Source organism: Hippocampus bargibanti, linkage group LG14 (genome assembly GCF_051943395.1).
Source record: "Hippocampus bargibanti isolate YZ-2025 linkage group LG14, ASM5194339v1, whole genome shotgun sequence".
Taxonomy (NCBI): domain Eukaryota; kingdom Metazoa; phylum Chordata; class Actinopteri; order Syngnathiformes; family Syngnathidae; genus Hippocampus; species Hippocampus bargibanti.
The window spans coordinates 3,450,025-3,463,730 of NC_142747.1; the positions used below are offsets into that span (position 1 = coordinate 3,450,025).

General features: G+C 40.9%; 1 protein-coding gene across 2 annotated transcripts in view; it reads right to left on the reverse strand.

The window, feature by feature from the left end:
* ngef (neuronal guanine nucleotide exchange factor) overlaps nucleotides 1-13,706 on the reverse strand; it is a 32,344-nt gene that overhangs the window by 11,921 nt on the left and 6,717 nt on the right. For both annotated transcript variants that reach the window (XM_089013806.1, XM_089013807.1), the window contains exons 2-7: nucleotides 8,347-8,443; nucleotides 5,912-6,205; nucleotides 5,655-5,719; nucleotides 3,661-3,899; nucleotides 2,729-2,889; nucleotides 2,491-2,643 (exon numbers count right to left, since the gene is read on the reverse strand). In XM_089013806.1, coding sequence (XP_088869932.1) covers nucleotides 2,491-2,643; nucleotides 2,729-2,889; nucleotides 3,661-3,899; nucleotides 5,655-5,719; nucleotides 5,912-6,205; nucleotides 8,347-8,443 — 1,009 coding nt within the window. The remainder of the gene's footprint in view (nucleotides 1-2,490; nucleotides 2,644-2,728; nucleotides 2,890-3,660; nucleotides 3,900-5,654; nucleotides 5,720-5,911; nucleotides 6,206-8,346; nucleotides 8,444-13,706) is intronic.

A 13,706-nucleotide genomic window follows, 5' to 3' on the forward strand; every position in this document is an offset into this window, starting at 1 on the left:
GAAGTGACAATGCCAAAAACCTTGGCCCTGGAGTGGACACATTTTTGCACGTCTGGCAGTGAATGAGTTAATGAGCATTTTTTGGTTGCACCACTAACTGCTGGTGACCGATGTCATGCACATCAGCTAACGACGATGGCATGTAATATAACAGGTGTTTTAGTGCATGCGTTCTCACTGTCTTGTGGGAGGCGTGGGAACATCTCACCTGCTCTATTATGTGTCGGATGAATAGCGATATACTGTACAGCGCACGTCAAAATTCACAAGCAACCACACCCTTCACATTTTCCAAAGCTCACCTGCTTTTTTATGGCATGTCTCCTATTTCACGCACATGCTTAGTGATTACTTTTTCTTTGCTGAGCACACACTGGAATTTTGCAAATCTCCAAAATAAAGAACAAGGTAAATTTTCACTCGATCGTCGCATGGTTAAAACGATTTCAATCACTGCGATCAAATAGAAGACACTTCAATGCTATAGGAAAACAGGATCTTTTTTTAAAGCATCCATATTGCCAAAGTATTCAAATCAATTGTCATGGATAAACCAGAAGCTGTGATGTTATGACTGACTTACGGGTACTTTTTGTGAAGAGGTTACACACTGTGTACTGTGCCTTCAAATTTGAAGTAAAAAACGACTATTTTTCTGTTTTACATGGGACGATTTGAAATTTTGGTTCAGGATTTATCAAGCCCGAGCAACTTTGGAGTACTTGCACACTGTAAATATCAAGAACAGGGCACGGAAAATCATACTAGACCCTCTGCACCCTGCCCACCACCTTTTCCAGCACCAAAGACACAAACGTAATTGCATCATGAACAAATGTGGCTGTCAGTTTTAAAGTCATAAACATATCCCAAGTAAAGAGAATAAACACGGAAAATCACTGGACCCTCCGCACCCTGCCCACCACCTTTTCCAGAGACTCCCCTTCAGGCAGGCGCTACCGATCCGTGTGCACCAAATCCAGCAGACATTTAAAGAGCTTCTTCCCCCTTTGCCATTAACTCTCTGAACAGGAATTCAAATAGAACTGTATTTTGTCTTCATTTTTCTTATGGCAGCGTGTTCTACCAGAGACAAATTCCTTGTTTGTTCTACATACTTATAAACCCACACAGAAAATAAAGATGACTCTGATTATGATTCTAATTCACAAGTTTGATTTGCTTTTGTGGGCCGAATAAAATGGTGTGGTGGGCCTGATTTGGCTTGGCTTGGCTTGGCTTTGACACCAGTGCCTAAGAACATTGATTATTACAGTGAGCGTAATAGTTCATTTCAGTCTCACCCTCACAAATGACTCCGATTGATATTGAAAAGAACGATGGAGCAGCATGTGAAACATTCTAAATACAGACGGTCCGCTACTTACGAACATTCAAGTTACGAACAATGGTACATATGAACATTTTTGTAGTATCATATGTCGTATTATCTCCAGTTGTACATGTACATATCTTTATAGAGCATATATTTTATGAAATGTTAATTTTTTTTATGAAAAAACAATACAGGTTACTTCTACAAGCCTTAAAGGACAACCGACGCCCCGGACGAGTTGTGTCCATAATTTGTAAAATCACTTCAAATGACTTCTACTGAGCGCATTTTACAAAGATTCCACGTTTTAAGACTCACGCTGAATATTCAGGAAGTCTTGTTTTCGAGTTGATGACGATCCCCTACGTGACGTCACGGAGGGAACGCCCGTGACCGAGAAAGCGACACACAATGCATTTTGGGTACTTTGTTAGGTCTGAAAATATCGGGTTGGTATTGCGAAATTAGAAGGAAAACTCCATAAATAACGCGATGGTGAATCGTTGTGTGTCGCAGCCAATTGCGGTCACACGCATGAAGAATGTGTACTTTTACACAAACGGGGACAAATCAGCCATTTCCAATGGAGCTTGTGCGCCATCTTTTGCATTTTATGGGCGCTACATTGGAGTCCAGACGGCTCGAATTGATACGGAAGGACTTATTTAGTCGATTGCAAACATTTCTGCTTTCCTCTTCAGAACTATTTGAATCATATTCATCACCGGATGAGTAATAAGAAAGCATCTTCTCCGAATCTGAACTCTCTGAAGCCATTGTTTTTGATTCTGTGGCAAGGCAGTGTGTGACCAATAGTGACGTCACGAACCCAGGGGCGGGACTTTCTGAATCTGCCCAGTTTTCGAGCTCATTTTGTGTCAGTTTTGGGACACTCTAAGTCATTTTTATTGGTGTTTTGCATTTGAATAAGAATATCAGCCTGCGTTTTTTGGGTATTTTCGATGCTATAAAACAAAACTGATGTCATTTAGGAAACAAAAAAATGGTGTCGGTTGTCCTTCAAACATACATTTCATACAAAATATAGCACTGAAACAACTTACGAACAAATTCAACTTCCGAACGACCGTTCGGAACATATCCCGTTCGTAAGTTGGGGAATGTCTGTAATAATAATAATAATGACTACTCACAAAATTCGCCTGTAGTTCTGTTCCTGGTACATCTGGTTGATGACGTACTTGATGAAAACGCTGAAGTGCTCAACAGCATGGTTGTAAACGATGTCACACACATCCGAAATTAAAATGGACTTCTCAATTCGGTGTTCAAGATCCATCAGGAACCTAAGAACGTAAGAAGAGCGTTAGGAGGGATTGCTTGTAAAAAATGAACAACCAGCGATTTGCGTTAGCCGAAGCGTTATCCTACCGTTCACTTGCTTTCATGACTTCTTCAATGTTGGAGAACAGAAAGTGCATATCGGATTGGCTCAGGGTGTTTATTAAAGAAGGATTCCGAAGGAAGTGAGTTTCGAGAATCTCTAAACTTTTGTAGTATGATGCCTCTGAAGTAATAAGCTCAAACATGGCCTGGAAAGAAAAAAAAAGGAATGACAGGTACAGGGGACAAAGTGCTAACATGGAAAAAAAGGGAAATGATGCCCCCTCGTGGGAAGGGACTATCAAAGTCAAAGTTATTTGCTATCTATTTGCTATCTATCTGCTATTTGCAAAGCCTATTTGCCATCTATTAGCTATGTGGCTGGCTCGCTAGCTATCTCGCTAGCTATCTATTATCTACATAGCTATCTGGCTGGCTAGCTATTTAGCTAGCTATCTATTAGCTATCTATTAGCTAGCTCGCTAGCTTTCTATCTATTTGAGTTACTTCTGGGTTGAGTGAACGCTGGTGAATGTGGCTGCCACTGCTCACCCACAGAAAAACTGATCCTGTGACTGAAGTAACCTTGAGAGTTTTGAAAGGCGCTTATAAATTAAATGTATTATTGTTAATATTATATGAGCTTCAAATGGGGGTGGCTGTCCAATACATATTGGTTTATATAGCCCTTTCACAATAGCTCGAGCTGGTACAAATCGCTAACATGGAAACAAGGGAAATGATGCTCCCTTGTGGAAAAGAAAAAGGCCATGGCTAGCGCTTTATCGGCACCCAAGCATGAAAATACAAAACCTGAACAAATTCGGGTATTGCGCTCTGTCATATTTTCAATTCCCGAATCAATTCGTGAATGGCAGTGAATGAGGACGATAATAAAAATAAAACATATTTCGGTCGGGGGTGAAAACTACGTCATTGAAAATGCCCATGCCACCAATTATAAAGCATTTTTGGATTACCTCTTGCATGATAATTTCTTTTTGTGGCAACTGGATGAGGAGTCTACTGGCCTGCACCGCTTGCAGGTTCTGCCACAAACTGAGAGTACGGGTGTTGTTCCTCAGCTGGAGCTGCAAAACCGGCGGGGAGGACACATTGGAGCCCGCTAACATGGCGGCCGGACTCCGATGCTCGCGCTGTCGTCGCTGCTCAATCTCCTGCTTTTTCGATGTGTCGCGGTATTCCTGATACAAGAAGGCTGCAATGGAAAAAAAGCATCTCATTAGTCACTTTTTCCATCTCATTTTCATTTGATTGATTGATTGATTGGGAGGAATGTCGGTGCCATTGTGCTTTTTTTGCACCTGTCATGGGCAGTAGGTTGCGGCTTGGAATTGAAGCGAATTGATGTGGGACAGGAGATGTGTTTGCTTTCAACATGTAAATTGAAATGTAAATTTCTCCACTGTGAGACTAATAAAGGCATATCCAATCCAATCCAATCCAATCCAACATTTAGCTTGTAGCAGTGGTGCACATTCCACTGTGATGTCCCTGATCCATTTGTGAAAAGGACACTTTGATTCTCTCCTCTTTCATCTAGACCTGCTTCATTCGACAGAGGGTGCAGGAAGTGCTGACGATTGAACGACTGTGTGTGACTTTTGTGTTGTGTCACATTATTTTGTTATTTAGTTTTTGTTGTTGTTGTTTTGACTTCAAGATGGCTGCGGCATGAGTGGCTGCCTTTACAACAGCTCCTGTATTTTGTTTTTCTACATTTTCTGTTCCTTTCCTCTTCCTTTCATCACTTTGCTGATGTAAAATGTCAATTTCTCCACTGCGAGACTAATCAAGGCTAATCCAATCCAATTTATGACACTGGTTTCAAAGCCAAGGACTTGTGAAATACCATAATGCTGGCTAAAGTCTGAAGCAAAATGTAAAATTTTCATATGTAAACCATAAGAACAGTCATTATTTTGGACTTTAGATTTGAAAACTACTTATTCATTCATTTGTCGTGCGCTCTAGATGGAATACGTGAAAGGGATGAAACATTCTAATGGCTTTCCCAAATTCCCAAACGGCCCCCGAGAGGAAACCGTAACTACAATGTTTATTTATTTATTTATTTATTTATTTATTTATTTATTTATTTATGTGTGTTTATTTATTTACTTATTTAAATATTTAGACATTTAAACAGCTTCTTCCCCCAAGCCATTAACTCTTTGAACTCTTTGAACTCTTTCAACAGTAGCCAAAATGGAACTGTATAGTGCCACTTAGCAGTTTTTATGACGACGATACTAGTGCAGCGTGTTCTACCGGAAACAAATTCCTTGTGTGTTTTACATACTTGGCAATAAAGATGATTTTGATTCTGATTCATTTACTTATTTGTTTCTTTGCCTGTGTGTGTTTTTGTTTGTTTATGTATTTATTTATTTATTTTTGTATTTCTTTATTTATTTCTCTAGGTGTTTGTTTATTTATTCATTTAATTGTGTATTTATTTTTTACAGAGTATGAAGCTGAATATCATGTCCCTATTTACATTCAATACAGGAGTAAAAGAAACAAATGAAGAATGTTTTGGGTGGGTTCAAAGTTCACTGATAAGAAATGTCCTATTTTTCATTGTTTTTCTATTTATTTCCAAAGTTAAGATGGCTCCAAACAGCAGGAAGGAGTGCGTTGCGTAATCTCCCCCAGTCATAACTGCAGATTGGTTTGGTGGGCGTCGGACTGGACGGCAAGTTACATAAGAGTGAAAAAAAAATGCAGCTGAAAAATGGACAGTGCTCTGTGGAAGCAATAATAAGAACAATTTCAACTCAAATATGAAATGAAGATAAAAGATTGAATGAATTCTTGACCCGGAAGCCAATCAATGTTTCTCTGATAGCGCCGCGACTAGATTTTAACAACTATAACAAGTCACGTCGGAGTTAAATTTGAAGCAGTCTGAGAAAGGGTGACGGCTGATTAGAGTGATTGGAGTACTCACCGATGTTTTTGACAATGTTGAGGGTGTGACTGAATGTCTTTGAGTCACCTCCATTGCTCAGCAACCTGAAATGAAACAACAGCAGACAGATAATTGCCAGCGAAAGATGAGCAGGTGGAAGATTTGTGTCACCGAACGCGTAAATTGAAATGAGACGGCAGGGCAAGCTATTATGTCACAGAGCAGACGTTGTTACTGGGTTTGAAATCGTTAAATTTAGCTTTAATGGCGCATATCAAGCATTTGCGGGGACAAACCTCTGGTTGAAGTTCTCCGGGTCCGTCCCCGGCGGGCTGGTCAATCCCGAATGCATGTTACTTCTGATGTCGCGTACAGTGCAGGACGCCGTGGTTTGCTCGGACAGCTTTTTAATGTCCCCGCTAAGTATGCTGTGAGTCCGATAGGCGATGGAGTCGTCCGTTAAAGCGTTGTGGTAGGAGGTAGAAGAAGAGAGGTCCACGCTGCCTCCTCCCACACCTCCTCTTCCCTTATTCACAGCATCCTTGTTGCACAGAGCGTAATATCGGCTGCTGCTGCTGGCCACGCCATTGCTTGGCAACACAGGTGCAACAAAGGTGCAGATGTGTAAAAATGTGTACACTCCAGTGCCAGGGTTTTTGTCATTGCTACTCAAATTCTCGGACTCACAGAATCTTAAGTTTTAGGACTCCATGGACAATCAATGCAGCGTAAGACACTATAGATGCTATTATTTTATAAAAAAAAACGAGTTAATTCGTAAATTCCTATCTATTTGCTTTCTAGCTGCCTAGTTAGCTATCTAATAGCTATATAGCTATCTAGCTAGCTATCTCATAGCTATACAGCTATCTATCAAGTTATCTAATAGATATCTAATAGCTATCTAGCAAGCTATCTGTTGGCTATCTATTATATATTATATTCTATTATCTATTATATATTATATTATTATTATGTGCTCAATTCACACACTTACTTTTTACAACATAAAAGTAAACATCTAGTTAAAGCTACCCTAGCCTATCCTTTGAACAGAATTTCCAAAGCAAAGTGGGACCACCATATGTACCATATTTTCCAGCGTACCAAAAAGCCTTGATTTTCTTCAAAAGATGACCTTAGAGCCTTAGAAGGCTTATCGAGATTATTGTGTGTCATGTATAACAGATACTGATTGTTTTTCAACCATTTTGGCCACAATATTCATCAAGGAGGAGACTGCTGAACGGTTGTGCCTGTTCAGCAGCACTGTTTTTGATATCGGAAGAATGTTGTTGCCATTTGCCTGTGATGGCTGGACAGCGCTGGGGCCATTGTGCTTTTTTTGCGCCTGTCATAGGCAGCATTTTCACAGCCTCGCTTTGTTCAGCAGAAAGATTAGTGTATATGGAACTGTCGCGGCTTGGAATTGAAGCGGGTTGACGTGGGACAGGAAATGTGAGACAAAAATGGATGCATCAGCTTGGTGTTTGCTTTCAACAATTAGCCTTTAGCAGACGTGCACATTCCACCACGACATCCCTGATCTACTGGTGAAAAGGGCGCTTTGGTCCTTTCCTCTTTTATCTAGAACTGCTTCACACAACAAATAGGGTACAGAAAGTGCTTAAGATTGAAAGACTGTCTGTGTCTTTGTGTTGTCATATTATTTGGTATTTAGTTGTTGTTGTTGTTGTTTTGACTTCAACATCGCGGCGCTTTTCCAGTGTGGTGTTTTTCGCATTTTATATTGTACATTGATACCTCAGCTTGCAAAAGCTTTCGCTCACGAACTTTTCACCTTACGAACATTAAATTTACGAGAATACAATCTTGCAATGGACCGTGCGAGTGAGGGTATTATCGCCGAGAAAGCACGGCAACTTCATTCGGATAAGAGGCAACTACATAAACGACCATCACAAAGGTCAATAAAACAACTATTATACATTATACAGTACAGTTTATTTCTTTCATTACAATACAATAGCACATTTATTATACATAAAATAATGTATATTTTTGTGTAGTTTAAAGGCTTATTTAGTAGAAAATGATGTTTTATCGGGACCTGGGAATGGATTATTTTCATTTTTAATGGTTTCTTATCAGAAATAAATGTTTGGCAGACAAAGTTTTCGCCTTACACACACTTTCTTGGAACCAATTAAGTTCGTAAGCTGAGGTATCACTGTCTATCAAATAACGCGGTGGCTTTCTCATTTTATATTGTATCGACAATGCCATTTTGACCAAAAACAATGTGGATACTGTATGGTTTAATGAACCACATACAGTATACATCATTCTGTATTTAGTTTTGGAATGGAATGTGGCGCATGTTAACAGAAAATGGATGACTAACACTCATTTTAGTTGATCAGAAGAACTTTACTCACAATTTGAGCCTCTCGCATCGTGTTCCACGTACAGTATCCCGTCAAACTGAAAATGGCGGCTGCTGCGTCTCTTTTATTGATGATCTAATGGCTCTCCGTGTGTATGTGTGTGTGTGTGTGTGTGTGTATGTGTGTGTGCGTGTGCGTGTGCGTGCGTGTGTGTGTGCGTGTGTGCGTGCGTGTGCGCGTGCGTGCGTGTGCTTGTGTGTGTGTGTGTGTGTGTGTGTGTGTGTGTGTGTGTGTGTGTGCGTGTGTGTGCCAGCTATGTTTCAACATGCAACATGTGCATTTGTTTTGGAATTTAGTCGTCCAAGTACAGAAACTCAACTCACCGACCGCTCGCTGACATTTCTGGCGATTTATGAGGCGATGGACAATTAGAGTAAGAGTTAGCCAATGTGGTGCTGTCCACTCCGGTTCTGGGGGCACCTGGTATAAAAGGTCAAAGGTCAACATGGATGGAGTAGAGAGATAGAGGAAAAAAAAAAATCAATGGAGCATATGTATTGAATTGTGATAAAACTAAATGACTGCCAGAGTAATCAAGTGTGACACTTTTTATTGCAATGGGATTGACTATAACTATAAGTACCGTATTTTCTGTACTATAAGGCGCACCTAAAAGAAAATATTTTTTTTTCAAGCTGACCAAGTGCCTCATCATCCAGTATGCCTTATGGATGGAAAATGTTTTAAAATATGTCATTCATTGAATAAGCCCCTTATCATACATTGCACCTTATGTATGGAAAAGGTCTTTTAAATATGTCATTCGTTGAAGATGTGCCTTATATTCCAGAAAATACTGTCATTATTTTTTTTTTAAATGTTGCAAAATCAACAGCCTTATCAACAGATCTCTGACAAGGCTTTGTGATAAGTCCTGGTGCTTTTTATGACTCTGACCGCCTTTTTAATGCTTGCGTGCCCAATAACCCTTGAGAGGCCTGTTCTATGCTGGGCAAAGTCCAAGCCCAAACACTTTGGTGTGGCTCAGTGAGAATGCTTACTTCCTGTTGACAACAATGCTTTCTGTCACAGTAAAAAAAAAAAAATATATATATATATATATATATATATATATATATATATATATATATATATATATATATATATATTTGGTTTGGTTCGGGGCCGCCACAAAAATGGACAAAATCCGACTTCAACGGACAGTTAGGACGGCGGAAAAAATCATTGGCACCGCCCTACCCACTCTCGAGGACTTGCACACTGCAAGAATCCAAACTAGGGCGCGGAAAATCCTACTGGACCCTCCGCACCCTGCCCACCACCTTTTCCAGCTACTCCCCTCAGGCAGGCGCTACCGATCCATGCGCACCAAATCCAGCAGACATTTAAACAGCTTCTTCCCCCAAGCCATTAACTCTTTGAACTCTTTCAACAGTAGCCAAAATGGAACTGTATAGTGCCACTTAGCAGTTTTTTTTGACAACGATACTAGTGCAGCGTATTCTACCGGAAACAAATTCCTTGTGTGTTCTACATACTTGGCAATAAAGATGATTCTGATTCTGATTCTGATATATATATATACCAGCTGTATCACCGTGTGGTATGGCGCCTGCACCGTGTCCTGCCGTAAGACTGCAGCGCATCGTGAGGACAGCTGAGAAGATCATCGGTGTCTCTCTCCCCCCCCACATCTACAACACCCGCCTCACCTGCAGAGCCATCCGGATCGCTGGCGATCCCACCCACCCCTCCCACAGCCTCTTCAGCCTGCTGCCATCGGGTCGGAGACTGCGGAGTCTCCGAGCCAAGACCAGCAGGCTCAAGGACAGTTTCTGCCACCAGGCAGTCCGGAGACTCAACTCCCTCCCAGCCCTGCCCAGCCTGCCCCTTCCCACTGCCACACTCACCGAACTCTGAGTACACGCTACATGCTGTACGATCACCCTGAACTCTATTTTTTTGTTCTCTCTGATTTTTTTCTGCAAGACCTCACTTAAACCCTTTCTTGTTGTTCGTTTTTGCATTACTACAGTACGTCACTTTATATACGTCACTTCCTCACTTTACATATGTCACTACCTCACTTTACATACGTCACTGCCTCACTTTCCATACGACACTACCTCACTTTACATACAGAAATTACATGTATTGTCTGTTGTCAATTGTATGTCTTTTTTAGCCACGTTATAAGTGCCTTGCATCTCTTGCACGTTGGGTCCGAGAGGACATTAATTTCATCTGTGCTGTATGTCATGCATATTAGCATATTTGACAATAAAGCTGACTTTGACTTTTTGACTTTGACTATATATATATATAAAATAAATATAAATATAAAAATACATATACAGCATGTAAAATTAAAGCTGTTTTTGTTTTTTTACTGCGTAAAGAAACCATTATTCTCAATAGGAATTAACCACCCTCTCTCTCTCTCTCTCTCTCTCTCTCTCTCTCTCTCTCTCTATATATATATATATATCTATATATATATATATATATATATATATATATATATATATATATATATATATATATATATATATATATATATATATATATATATATATATATATATATATATATATATATATATATATAAACAGTCAAACTTCGGTTTTCGAACGTCTCGGTTCTCATCCCATTCGGTTTTCAACCAAAAATGTAATATTTTTTATGCCCCGGTATACAATAGAAATTTTGTTCTCAACCAAACTGAGTGCATCAGAATGCATCACTCGACACCCTCTGCTTCCTTATACGTCACTTCGTTATATGTCACGTCTTCCTCATTGTCTCATTGTGACCGACGCATTAATATTGTTGAGGTTTTATTTTTGCCAAAATGCTATTGCTATGACAGATTTGGTTAAGATCTCCTGAATAGTATGATTTTAAAGCAAGCAGAGGATGGTTTGAAAAGACAAATACAGCTGGGATAGGTGCCAACACGCCCCGTGTTAGAAAGATAGAGAGATTTTTATGTACAGATGTTAATGTTGATGTTAAAATTGGTGAAAACAACTTTGTTTTTATAGAATTTTACACATAACCTGCGCTATAATTACATTTTCATCTGGTTTATGCGATGAAATAGTTAAAAAGTTGTTTTCTAGACTTTGAACGGTTAAGATTTTTTAAATTGATTTTAATGGAAAATGCTGTTTCGGTTGTTGAACAAATCGGTTTTCGAACAGATTTCTGAAACGGATTATGGTCGAAAACCGAGGTATCACTGTATATATAGATGTATATCTTCTTCTTTTCCTTTCGGCTTTTCCCCTCAGGGGTCGCCACACCGAATCAATGTCCTCCATCTATCCCGGTTTTGTGCATCCTCTTCTCTCACACCAGCTACCTTCATGTCCTCTTTGACCACATCCAAAGACCGCCTCTTCAGTCTTCCTCTCGGTCTCCTGCCTGGCAGTTCAAGGCTCAGCATCCTTCTCCCCATATAGTCACTCTCTCTTCTCTGGACATGTCCAAAATCTCAGTCTGGCCTCTGTGATATTCTCTCCAAAGCCTCTAATATGAGTTGTCCCTCTAATTGACTCATTCCTGATCCTATCCAGCCTGGTCACTCCCAAAGAAAACCTCAACATCTTCAGCTCTGCTACCTCCAGCTCTGCTTCCTGTCTTTTCTTCAGTGGCACTGTTTCCAGTCCAAACATCATGGCTGGTCTCACCGCTGTTGTATACACTTTTCCTTTCATCCTAGCTGGAACCCTTCTATCACACATCACACCTGACATTTTTCTCCAGCCGCTCCAGCCTGCCTGGACACACTTGATCACCTCTTTTCCACACTCTCCATTGCTCTGGACAGTTGACCCCAAGTACTTAAAATCCTACGCCTTCTTTATCTCTTCTCCCTGTAGCATTACTTTTGCACTTGGATCCCTCTCATTCACACACATATATTCCGTCTTGCTGCGATTGATCTTCATTCCTCTCCACATCTCTAGTTTCTCTGCCACCTGTTCCCTGTTCTCGCTACAGATCACAATGTCACAATGAGATTCTGGTCTAACATCGTCTGTCAGGCTGTCCATCACCATAGCAAACAAGAAGGGCCTCAGAGCTGACCCCTGGTGGAGTCCCACCTCCAGTCACACCAACAGCACACCTCACAACTGTCTTACAGTCATGATACATGTCTTGCACCACTCTCACATACTTTTCCGTCACTCCAGACTTCCTCATGCAATGCCACAGCTCTTCTCATGGCACTCTGTCATACGCTTTCTCCAGATCTACAAAGACACAATGCAATTCCTTCTGACCTTCTCTGTACTTCTCTATCAGCATTTTTAAAGCAAACTCTGCATCTGTTGTACTCTTTTTTGGCATGAAGCCATACTGCTGCTCACAAATGTTCACTTCTGCTCTTAGTCTAGCTTCAATTACTCTTTCCCAGAGTTTCATTGTATGGCTCATCAACTTTATTCCTCTGTACTTAGTACAACTCTTCACATCTCCTTTGTTCTTAAAAATGGCCACGAGTACACTTCGTCTCCATTCTTCAGGCATCTGTTCACCATCTAAGATCTTGTTGAATGACTCAGTCAGGAACACCACCGCCACCTCTCCAAGACACTTCCATACCTCGATTGGTAAATCATCAGGCCCCAGTTCATCCTCTTCAGCGCCCTCCTCACTTCATCCTTGTTACTGTTTGTTACGTCTTGGTCCACAACAGTCACGTCTTCTATTCTTTGTTCCTTCTCATTTTCCTCATTCATCAATTCTTCAAAGTATTCTTTCCATCTTGCCATCACACTACTGGCACCTGTTAATACATTGCCATCTCTATCCTTAATCACCCGAACCTGCTGCAGGTCCTTACCATCTCTGTCTCTCTGTCTTGCCAGCCGGGAAAGATCAGTCTCATCTTCCTTGCTGTCCAGCCGAGCATACAAGTCATCATATGCATCTTTTTTTGGCCTTGGCCACCTTTACTTTAACCGTGCGCTGCATCTCCTTGTACTGCTGTCTACTCTCGTCCGTCCTCTCAGTGTCCCACTTCTTCTTTGCTAACCTCTTTGTCTGTGTACACTCCTGCACCTCCCCGTCCACCATCAAGTCTCCTCATCTACCTTTCTTCCACTCGATACACCAAGTACTTTCCGACCAAGTGTCTCTGATTATGTTTGCTGCAATTTGTCAGTCATCTGGAAGGACCTCTTGCCCACCCAGTGCTTGTCTTACCTCCTTCCGAAATGTCATGGAACGCTCTTCCTTTTTCAACTTCCACCATTTTGTCCTCACTACAGCCTTTGGTTTCTTCATCTTCCTCACTGCCAGTGTCATCCTACACACTACTAACCTATGCTGTCTGGCTACACTCTCACAACTACTACTTTGCAGTCACTGATTTCCTTTAGATGGCGCCGTTGACACAAAATGTAGTCTACCTGTGTACCTCTGCCTCCACTCTTATAGGTCACCCTATGTTCCTGTCTCTTATGAAAGAAAGTATTCACAATAGCCATTTCCATTCTCTTAGCAAAGTCAACCACCATCTTTCCTTCAGCGTTCCTCATCTGGAGTCCAAACCTGCCCATCATCTCCTCATCATCTTTGTTTCCTGCGCCAACATGTCCATTGAAGTCTCCACCAATTACAACCCTCTCACTTCTCTGGATGTTCTGTATGACTTCATCAAAGTCCAACCAAAATTTCTCCTTCTCTGCCAGCTCACGTCTTACTTGTGGGC